The sequence below is a fragment of the Sparus aurata genome, chromosome 13 (genome assembly GCF_900880675.1).
Source record: "Sparus aurata chromosome 13, fSpaAur1.1, whole genome shotgun sequence".
Taxonomy (NCBI): Eukaryota; Metazoa; Chordata; class Actinopteri; order Spariformes; family Sparidae; genus Sparus; species Sparus aurata.
In genome coordinates this window covers 28,532,143-28,544,288 of record NC_044199.1, presented here as the reverse complement: position 1 = coordinate 28,544,288, position 12,146 = coordinate 28,532,143, and the positions used below count along the sequence as shown (strand labels likewise).

Genomic DNA, 12,146 nt, shown 5'->3' with positions numbered 1-12,146 from the left:
TAAATAGTAAAGAATAATAGAGAGTCACTAACAGAAGAGAGAAGGGAAAGGGCACAAGGGAGGGAAATGACAGAACAGGAGGAAGCAGAGAAAGGGTGAAACAGTTGCAGAGGCGGAGTTAAGTAAGAGAGAGAGACAAAAAAAAAAAAAAAAGGACTGGGAGATACCCCAAAACAAAAACCCTCTGTTGTGTTGACAGCTGAGGAGCACAGCTGACTGGAGGGTCAGTGCTTTAAGACAGCTGTAAACAAACACAGAGCTGGGTCAGCGACAAGCTGATAGGATCAGATCCGTGCGATTAATATCTAATCTCAGGATGAAGAGATCAGGTCTCAGGTGTTTAAAGTCTGACGCAGGTTCACCTGACTTGCATCCATCTGCAAACACTTCACAAACAGGCAGAGGAGGGAGGGCAGGTTGTGGTTTCAATATCTAAATTATGTCTTCTTATTCCGTTTTCTTTTGAGACCACATTCAGCTGAAAATGACTAAAAGTAATTAGCGCATTAGTGTTAGAATCCTTTAAAGTAACTAATGCAGCCTTGATGGTAATTTGCAGCATGTGCTTATTCCCCAGTGTCTTAAAGCTCATTTATGCTCAATAGTAGATACACATTCGGATACAGACATAGACTTCTGTCCGTACTCTGCAGTCATTTTATTCAGATTTTGGCATGTTTTTGGAAGTCTTACGGACCGACGGAGCAGTACCTCATGTAGTCCTGAGGGGCAGTGCAGCAGTGAAGCCAATAGTCCAATCAAGACACAAGTACAGGACAAGAGGAAGACGTTTTAAAAATGGCTGAACCGACTGAAAGGTTGTGCTAGCTGGTGAGAAGTTTAAAAGGCTGGGAAGGAAAATAAATGCGAGTTGGGTGGCGGCGTAGCAAAAGTGGAGGTCCATGTGAGAAAGGTTCGACGCCAAGCAGCGCCCTCTGTTGGTTGTATTGCTTAACATCCATTTCAACGTGAATGATGCGTGGAAGTATGTGGGCAGTGACAGTTATCTTTAAAATGTGTTTTTTAATATGTAACGGGAGCAAAGTGAGCCTTTAGTTGTGTGTTTTTGACCTTTCCATATGACTGTCTCCTCATTATTTGTGTTTTTCTTTACTGAAAGTTGCGTTTATGGGAATCCATGTTAAATGAGCAACATAATCAGACAGTTTGAATACATTTTTTATGTAGATTGAGGCCTCCCAATTAGTTTGGCCTGTACATGGCTTATAGTTGATATTAATCACCCTCAACATGATAAAATAGAATAAAAATAAAATCTAAATACTGGCAATTAAGAAATTGGGATATTAGCATTGTTAACATTCCTCACTAAAAGCTGCTCATTAGTTTTGCAGCCAGCAGTGCCCATTGATCATCCCAGCTCATTAGCCTGTACCTAGCTCATTAGTTCACAGCTAATGGACCTCAAAAGTTCCACTGATGAATGCTAACAATGCTAACAAGCCGGTGTCAAACAGGACCACTTCTTACAACACAAACATGTGTGAAGAATGTGGCATGTATGTTGTGAAGAGGAACAACAACCTGTGGGGGAGAGTCAAGACTGAATGGAAACACTGAGAGGTTCTTGGATTTAGCAGGACTGTCAGTGTAAAGAGGTGAGATTAGGAGATCTGAGGGATTTAAAATGATGAGGTGACAGCCCTGTCATGTACCCTTTTATGGATTATTGATTCACGGCTGTTCCAAAACACCCTACACTCAAGAGAGGCATTAAATTCCTAAGGCACATTAAGCTGCTCAGAAATGTCACGTAAAGGTGAGGCTGATACAAGATGAGCGAAAAATATAAAGACCGTCGGGTCAGGCAATGATACCTTTCAATGATTCACACTTTTCCAGATTGTAAAAAAACTGGGTAATTGCATTGAATGAAACGGTATAATAAGAGTTTGCTGACATTCAAAGAAACCTTTAGTGAGGAGCACAGAGGTGGCATAAAATGAATGAAATCACATTTGAATGACACATAACGATTTCAAAAGGATGTGTTCAGCTCGGTTAAATGAGAGTTGTTTGAGGTGATATGCATTTTTTATATGAATTAAAGAAAATGAAAGACTGGGAGGAAATGGGACGTTTCCCTGAAGTTAATAAACTCCCGTTTAATGTTCGTGTTGAACCATTCCTGACATTACCTGTTTTGGGAAATTTAAATTGAACATCGTGTCTGACATCATCTGCGTAAACGAGGTACACTGGATGTCACACTGTCTTTATTTGACTACCATTCACTGCATGCTACCGATAGAATAGTATTATGAACCCAGCTACACTGATGACATTACAGTTTCTATACCTGTGGCAGAGGTATAGGAGAGTTCGAAAGGTTAGGTTCATTTCCTGCATGTGACCTTTCGTCCGCAGCAGGAAGTAGGGAAGGGATCAACGGGACACACAACTGATGCGCAATAATTAGCAAGGTAACGAGGATTGCAAGGAAGGAGGAAGACAGAATTGGAGCAAATCAAGCCGGGGAGAACCCACCATCAGTAAAACACTTGCCACAGAGCAGATGTTGCCGCTGTGTGGCATTGGAAGAGATGGAGATGGGTTTGTCACTGGATTAGACAGGCTTCGTTATTTTTTGCATGTAATGTAATTATAGTGACAGTTTTTATCCATCAACGAACAATACAACAAATCTTTTCATGATTGTTAAAAGAAGGAGGATATTCCAAAACCAGAATTTTAAGACAAGAGGTAGCCGAACAAAAAAATAAAGTATGACGATCGGAAAATTATGAAAAAAAACAAAAAGGAAACTAAAACCTTAGAGAAAGCGTTGAGGCACCCACCTGGTAAATATCTGATAGGCTGCTACTTCCTGAGTCGCTGGCGATGCTGCATCCTGACTGGCTCGGAGGCATGTGCATCACCTGCTGGTGGGCGTGGTCCGTTAGGTGCATCTTATTGAGGTCGGCAGGAAGCTGTTCAGACAGACAGGAAGTGGTAGAGAGAGACAGAAGGAGAACAATAAACAAGAGAAGGTGGTGAGGATGTTCAACAGGCAGAAAAACAGGCAGACACACACACACAGACACACAAACATACAAAGCTGTTTCATCTGCCTGAAAGCCAATATGGTTTGGCAGTGCTTCACATGCTACACTCCAAGATAATTAACATGAAGAGGTCGGAGCTGAAGACACTTCAGACGGCTGTAAATTGTGATCCAAGGCTGGAGATGGAGATGATTTCTGATAGACAGAAGAGAGTCGGAGCTGATAGGCTGGTTTTATATCTTAGGAGCGTCCTTAACAAACTAGAAAACTGTAGAGTCTGGCCATCTCATGAGGAGGGCATGGCTTGCTTTCTTTTCTGCAGATGGCCTACATGTTATGAGCTATGAGTACACGCTAAATAGACAAACATTCACATGAACACAAGAACACTCATTTAGAGCGACATTCGAACACTTTCTTTTCAACAATGAAATAAGCAGAAAGTGGGCCACAAACAGAATTCATGCCTTTGGCAAATCTGCTCTGCGCAGCTCAAGACAATTTGCATGAGGAAAAGTTTGAGCACCGGTATCAAACAAATTGAATGTGTTTCTATTTTGAAACCGTCATCTTTTGCGAAGATAGCGCAATACAAAAATTGCTCGGAGCTCCTTTTCAAATCAACCACTCAGATTCAGAGTTAGATAAAGTTGTCAATCAAGCAGCCGACAGACTTCTGAAAGACATGTGAACGTTTTCACATCCTTTCACAAACAATGTGTTTTGAACTGTGCAAGAGGACAACTTGTCAAAAAACTGCCTGAATAAAATAGGAAAAGCGACAAACAGGCCACCAGATCAATGTTTGACCTATAAACTGAATGACCGCACACACCTGTGTGACTTCATTATTTATTTTAGCTATTTCTAAAATCCGGTTTCAATAAAGCTAGTTAAGAATGAAAGATTATGTCCAATATTCAGTCAATATTAGGACACATTTTGCTGGTTCATCTGGGTGATGAATAAATATATAAACAGAAGGAGAGTGGGTTTGAATGTTTCAGCACCATGGAGAGGGTGTCTTTTGAGAAGTGACTGCATCTGTGCATCCAAGTTCACATGAAGTTCAGTCTGAAGCACTGCATCAACATTTCCAACCCTGGCTGAAAAAAGACATCCTACCCTGGTGTGGAACTCTTTCTATCTCTTCTTCATTAACACACGGATTTACACCACCGATTCATTAACCAATTTGTAGAAAAAGCCACAGTTTTACCATTAAAGAGATTTACAATAAATACACACAAAGGAATACCCAAAGACGCTGCTCCCTGGTAGACTCATATGCAACCCTGAAAGATTCAAAAGCCCTGCTAAGCTCATGTGCATGCCATTATTCAAACAGTCAAGGCACCTTTACCCAGCGTGTACAAGCAAGTCAATCAAAGTTCAAGTCCAGGTTTTACACCTTGATTTATAAAACACAAGATCGGAAAGGATTCAAACGTAATACTTCAGCTTCATATCCATTTCCTGGGCTTGTGGAGAAATCCATCTGGTGCCTCCTCTGCTCTAGAAGAAAGCCAAACCTCCAATTCTCAGGTCTTACCAGCTTAGACCGAGGCAGTGTCAGGGTTAGAGAAGAAGTCCTCCTGCGACGACGGACAAACCTACAGCACACCTCCTCCATCGCCACATCAGACCGTGCTGGCTGTCCAAACACACACATACACACTCGCTTAAACCCTCACACCGACACCAACAGTCGTACGTGCAAAACCACACCGAGCCAAACTGAAGCTTGGAAGCTACTGTAGCTGAGGCAACAAGGAACCACGATGCCAACATGTAATATTAAAGAGTCTGGGGGTTCTGCCCCTTCAGTACTCTCATCAGCGACTCCGTCAGCACTTAACCCTCCCCCACGTCCCGAAACCCACAGGGAAAGACAGTATTTAGGGGCGGAGTTTCAGAAGTTCGATGGCTTGAAATTAATGTGTGGCATAATAAAGCAACACAATGCAACTCCTGGAGAAAGATGGTTGACTGTTGAGTCTCAGCCCCAGGTGGTCAAATATTGATGGACTCGAACCCCCAACCCCAAAACTAAACTGAAGTTCAGCATCTATAAAGTTTAAACATTACGACATCTGTTGCCTTCTTTCTGCATCACACACACACTTAAATTAATGTAGTATACCACTTTATTATTTATATATCCCAGGTCCATCCATGTTTCTCTCTAGCAGCCAGATATTTCAATGATAGTTATATCAGCAACACTTAAACAGTACTAATTTCACAGGGTGCTACTGTACCATTCACAAATGAGTTTTAGTGTGACTGAAGGAGTATCTAAGCGAAATCCATTTCCCCATTAGGTTCATCGGTGTAATGCATTGCGAGTTTCAAATATGGAACTGCAGGCAACACCTAATCCTCGACTGCTGGTGTTATTGACTAAATCACACGAATACACAACTAGAATTTTCTTCTCTTATCCCTGATGTTTGCTGCTGACCAACACTCTTCACTAGCAGTTAGCTGCATTTCTGTATGAATAAGAAGAAACGGGAAAATCTAGTGGCGGGGGAGGGGACACAGAGAGTGATTGCAAAATTTTATTACAGGTAAGTATTTATTGATTTCTGTGTGATGGAGCAGTTATAAGCTGGCGATGATGAAGCACCCGCCCTGCATCCATTTAATCAATTCACCAGAACACACACACATGGAGACAGAAGTTATTGTTCATATGTCATACTGCTGAGCCGATCAGGTCTCACGGAAAAGTTACAGCGAGAATTTCATCTTGTGAGGCTCAAAAGAGGTCTGGAAACAGCAGGGGAAAGTTTAGAAATCAAACAGAAACACTTCCATTGACTGAGTTTGAAATTTCAGTTTCAACGAGAAGTGCTTTAGGGGTTCGAGAGGTCGTTTAGTTGTTGTGGGCTACAATGAAAATTTCAAAGTTGTGTAACAGGAAGTTCGGGGTTAAGGTTAGGCAACTCCGTAGTGATTGGTACTGTCTGCATCGGGATCAGGAGCTCAGTTTAAATGCAGATGTGCAATCAAACTGACCCAACATCACGGCCTGACCGATGCTGGATTTTGTTGTGGCACATGCTGCTGATACTGTAGCAACATTTTGCAATTTAAGAGCTGCTATAAGGAAGAGCTTTGCAAAGGAAACAAGCAAGGTCATTAAAAAGGCAGAGGGATAGCTCATGCTCACTTTGTTGGATTTATTCCCTCACTAAGAAAAAGATACAGTCTTAAGATTACAGTTGGATACAGTATGAGGGGAAGGTTCCTCACAAGTGTGTGTTTTTTTAAGGTGCCAGGTCACTAAATGGGGCAAGGACAGGCAGAGGAAGTTCATGTTCGTGTGTGTGTGTGTGTGTGTGTGTGTGTGTGTGTGTGTGTGTGTGTGTGAGCGAAGGCTGGGAGGGGGGAGTCAGGTTGAGAGAGTGATGGGGGAAGTGAATAATTGTGGTGGTCTCGTGGCTCCTATTCACACCCAAGACTTAATCCTGCCCTAATCCTCCTCTTTCCCTCTCCCAGCGGGAATGAGTCGGGGGGCAGGGGGTGTTAGGGGGTCTTCCATTCTCCTCATGCATTAAGGATGAGAGTTAGGAGATTAAATATAAATGTGCAAGCTTCCTTCAGCTGTACAATTCTATCATGTCAACGAGCGGGCGCAATCATCGGAGGATCAAGCTGGCTTTAAATGTTATGTCGCAGGCAAACAGACCAAGCTTTCACATCATCAGTCACTTACAGACTCTGATTGACTCCAGAGGAACACACCTCATCATTACTCACAGTAAGGGAGAGGACGCAGTCAAACCAAGAAAGATGGAGCAGCCACAAAGGGTGAAAAAACCCTGTAAGGAACCAGGCTGAAGCTGTTGGAACATCAAGTTGTTCCCTAGTTTGGTGGCTTATAAATGAATAATTGGCTAATGGCATGAACAAAGAACACATCTGGCAGGGCTGGGCAATATGCTGTGACTAATACAGAAAATCATTTTCTAATATGTATGTTCATAACACTGTCACCAATGATGTATTTGTCGGGAACAATAAAATCCATCATCATTTTGCATTGTATTTGTCCCTCATTACAGCAACTCTGGTAGGTCTCAATTATATGTTACATGTCTGTGCAAATATCATCAATATAGTGGTATTCGTCCTAAAATATGACATCCGATCTGACCTGGCGTTCAGCAGCAACGGGCAGCCAATTGAAGAAAATAAACCGGCCCCCCTGAGCCATACAAAGACTTTTGAGGGCTTTTCCACTTGAACTTTTGGCCTGGCTGAGTCTAGCCACTCCAAGCTGATTTGCTTCTCCATCACCAGTTTCATTGCACCCATTTGAGCTGAGCTGCCAGCCGAGACAGACCTTCTCTTGAATGGTTCCAAAGCGCGCCCGCCCTGCCTCCAAGCGAGCTGCAGTGACGTAACACAACTGCTATCAACCCCTGACGACCAGCTCTCAGTAATTTTGTAGCTTCTAAATAAATCTCTGTGCCTTAGAGTTGAATACATATTCTGCATCCCTGTTTGTACTTCCAGACATACGCTGTATTTTTCTGTTCCATCCTGTTTGCTTTTCAGCTGATTAATGTTAAGTTACTGCTGGTCAAACCCAACATTTTCTGGCTTTTCTACTCCATATTAAAGAGTTATCTCTGGCATTTTTTTGAGAACTTAGGACACTCCAACCCCGATGAGCCACAAGGGCACTTAGAACAGACATACTTAATATGACTTCTCATTCGTAGCCCCCTTCCCCCAACCATCTATCAAACATTGACCAAAGCACACTAAACCAACATACAAATGGCCATCCTGCATTTTGTAAGCTGACTTTATGATTACACATCTCAAACAAACCTAAAACATATTAGGTTAATGCTTTCTTTTTCTTTCTTCCATAAAACTAAACTCAGTTTCACTTTTGCATCCAATTTTAACAATGAGATTAACTAGCTGTGGGCCTGAGTGCTCTGTTTCTCCTATTTCCTCAGTGATAAAATGGGCTATAAAGCCCAGACTGGCCATTTGGCTACAGAGACAAGAGACTGGGTTTCCCAAAGGCAATTTAGTGTTTGGATAATCCTGGCTACATTGTAGGTCATGCTTAGAGAGATGTTTTTGGAAATGTGAAGACATTAATGGATGAGTCCCGGTCTGTCTGGCATAATAGTCTGGAATGGGCTGGTTAAGAGTCCCAGAAGGCACCACAGCATTAAAAACTCATGACAGAGGAGGGTGTCATAAAAGCCAAATCTGATCAGTTTTTAAAACATTGCTGCTAGTTCTATTCCGTTTTGCATGAATTATTTGAAAATGACCCAATGCTGTTTTAGCGTGCGCTATGCTAGGGTGCAGAGACACCATTTAATGACTACAGGGCAGGACACACCTGAGACTTGGGACAAGGACAGAAGATTTATCAAAAGAGACGGAGCATGACGAAGACATATAAATCAACACACATAATGAGACAGAGAGGAACGGCAGCAAGAGTGAGAACAATACATTAAGATGAATAATAAAGGGGACAAATGGCTTAGCTGAGTAATTAAAGAAAATGTGATGAGGTTGATGAATCCTGACGAGGATGATAATTAAAACGGGTTCAATAAACAATGACAGAAACAAAGCTTAATGAATATTTAAAGACAATGTTGTGTTTGCAGAGGGAAAACAAAAATGACAATAGCAGAGAGTTAGTAATTCACTTCAGTGTCTCAAAACAGATGCGGGAGTCTTCGGAGAGGTTCACGTTTAAGCTTGCTCATTTTGCTGGCAAACAATGGGAAATCTTTGTTTTAGCCTACGAATATTATTTTTACGCGTCCCTCTGTTCATAAATCCAATTAGAAAAAAAAACAAAACATGGAGCACGAGTTGGTGCTCTGCAAGATCTTCCTTTGTCATGTTCTTAAGTGTGAACTACCCTGGTTAAAACGAAACCAACCAACCAAAACTACAAAAAAAAAAATCTCATATTCAAAGAGGCTATTGCCGACCAACATTCATTCAAGTATCATTAATCTTCCCCAAAAAGAAAATTCCGAACGAATAAGTCACCAACTCATTCCTTCTGACTGAAAAATGTATACAAGCTTTGGTGCAATTAAGTCCTGTTTTACAAGTTGCTTCGCTGGATGTAGCAGCTATACACTTCTCATAACCCAGCTGAGTACATACAGGGGGATGTGATGGGTAGTGAGGTCACCAGTCGGGTATATGACATTAGCACGGTCGGCCTGTAGATGTCAGCAGTGATAAACTACGTTGACATGACTTGAGGTGAACGAGCCAAGCAACACAACCACCACTTGATATGTTAATATTTGTGTTCCTTTCAATACTTCTACTTTTTCTTTTTCTTTTTTTTTACTGTCAACACATGTTTTCCCATTTACAATATATTTTTAGATATCAAGCTGTTAAGTCATAGAAAAGAGAAAAAACTTTATTGTTTACTGTTTTTGTGCAGAAATGTGTCCTTGCTTGCAGGTGTAGAATGGGTACATTAAAAACGAAACATGTTACATTCAAAATGGGACAGACCAAAATATGACATTTCCATAAAAACCCAAGAGGAACTATATAAAAAGAGAAGCAGGTACTCGATTTTCAGGACTGAATCAGAAAGAGAAAGATCTGTTGTGTGCCGAGGTCGCAGGCTGGCTTCAAAAAGTGACTGCCATGAAATATCTTGATCAGCAAAGACAGTAGTTCCAAGTTTAACGACTTTGGAAAGCTTTGTCTTGCTTCTGACAGGTGCTCGGAACAGGGCACAATGTCAAAAATGAGAATACATTCAACTAGGGATTGGTATATTCTGTTTAAAGTGCACTGGCAAACTTTGCATTTCCTTCGATTACATAGCAGGAAGCGTCTCCGTCATGTTTCTTGCGAGTGTATTTCACGTGAAGGCCAAATTGACTCACAAGTGCAACAACAAGTAAGTCAGTAAACTCCGCTTTCTAGCAACAACTTCATAAATCGAAGCTTCATGAATAAAAAGGCGTTCAACAGAAGGTACATTCTATAAAAAGCTTTCCCGCTATATATTTAGAATACAATCACACCTTAAACTGTAGCTGCTAACATATGTCTCCACTCGTAACAGCTGTCACAATGTGTTGAGGTGTCTCCGAGCAGGTTGTTACACCACAGACAGCAGCAGTTCACCTCTGCACAGAGACACAATGCAGCAACAGTCTCGCCGCACAAATGAGCACTCCGTCCTTTGATGTGATATCTGCATCTCATCTCCGCTGGGTTTTTCATGTCTCCGCTCTCCGAGTCACTCCATCTCCTTCCGGCCGATCTCACCTCTTCGCTTTGATTGTCTTAGTTATTAACTCTCCTGTGTGTGTCTCTCTCTCACTCTGCGTTCAATGATTCATTCCCTCATTACAGCCTCCACTCTCCAGTTCCCCTGTCACTACTGTGGCCCTACTCGCTGTCACCTTCTCTTTTGGTCTTCACCACTTTCTGTCTACTTCTTGGGAGAAATCCTCAATTCTTGCATTTTTTTTCCCCCCTTACTGGATCCCCATTTATGCATCAAAGGCAGTAGCTAGGAGTGAAAAGACTGCAAGTTGCCTCATCAGACTAGCCAGGTGAGAACATTGGCTCAGCTGTCTGGTACAGGACACGCGCACACACACACACACACACACACACACGCACGCACGCACACACACACATATTTTGAAGCTCCAGATTTAGCCCTGTAGCGCCGAAGAAAGCTTTGATCAATCAAGGCCACTGTTGGCTGGGTCTGAAGTCGTGAGACGGGGACGATGTCGAGAAACGCACGCACACACTCATGAGCAATCCAAAGTGGAAAACACATGCACATGAAGTACACTCACATTTACGCACAGAGGAAGGCCGACAACAACACATACAAAAAGAAATACACAACGCAAAGTCATTCCAACCCACACACAGATGGAATATACTATGGGCTTCATTCAGTAAAACATACACTGAGCCTATTGAATAGACTCAGCACACAGCGATGCTCCACTCTATTACTGGCAAGTCCATGGACGCTCGGAGTAAGATACAGTGCAGGGAGACAGATGGAGATGGGGAGAAAATAGAGTGAGAATGTGACTGAGAGAGAGAAAGTCAAAATGAAAGAGTGCGAGAGGAGACGGCAAGAGAGGCAAAGAGCGTCACACGACTGAGGCTCGATTGAAAGGGTGTGTGTGTGTGTGAGAGAGAGAGGAGAGGGAGAGAGCAAAGGTAGCGTAGTGTGTGAAGAGCATATAACTGAGATAGGACTGAAAGCGAAGGGTCGAATGAGGATGAAGTGAACAGATGAAGATAAAACGTCTCAAATATTCTCTTAAGAATCCAATTCTACCTCAGTCCAGACTACCGTATCTCAGCTACCATGACAGCGCATGGAAGAGACAGAGTGTGTGCGGGTGTGCGTGTCAGCTGGGGTAAGGGGAGATGTAATGAATAGAAGTTGGAATTGGAGGTGACAACTGCAAAGGCAGAGCTGCCACAGAGACAGGGGAGGAGAGAGGAGGGAGAGAAAGAGACTGGGTGGAGTTAGCAGGGGACCACATGAAGAGATGAGTACTCCAACGCTGTCAAGCAGAGGAGACTGAATCCTTGTTTGTGTGTGTGTGTGTGTGCACATGCAGACACATGGACCGTCTCTCTCAGCGAGGCTACCTCCATCTCTTTTGCCAACCCGACTTTCAAAAAAGTGCCCCTTACTTGCAGAGAACATCTCGACCAAAAATAAAACGCTTGTGTGTCGCTGCTGTTTTAACATGCTTAACTTGTGTATTCTTCAGGACTGCAGATGAAGAATTAACCAGGGCAAAGAGAATAAACACCTTCTCCCACAAGAATAAACACTTGATCATGCATTGAGAGGAGTTCTGTTCAGGAAGCACGGAAGCATGATGTTCCGTTTAGTCATCGGGGAGTACAACTCAGTTGAATAATGGCGTCTGTGCCTCTGAAGGAAGTCAGGGGGAATAAGCCTGATGATTAAAGTACACAAAAGCATGCACATCAAAACACGACAAATAGTAGGTACTGGACACGAATGCAACCAAAAAATGTAAAATTCTGCACACGAGATGAAGCATTAATGCACATTATAAGTACCTG

The 12,146-nt window shown here is 42.5% G+C and overlaps 1 protein-coding gene across 9 annotated transcripts in view; it reads right to left on the bottom strand.

Moving 5' to 3' along the window:
• Positions 1–12,146, bottom strand: part of rapgef6 (Rap guanine nucleotide exchange factor (GEF) 6) — a 161,602-nt gene that overhangs the window by 54,378 nt on the left and 95,078 nt on the right. For all 9 annotated transcript variants that reach the window (XM_030438059.1, XM_030438065.1, XM_030438062.1 and 6 more), the window contains one exon: positions 2,820–2,951. In XM_030438059.1, coding sequence (XP_030293919.1) covers positions 2,820–2,951 — 132 coding nt within the window. The remainder of the gene's footprint in view (positions 1–2,819; positions 2,952–12,146) is intronic.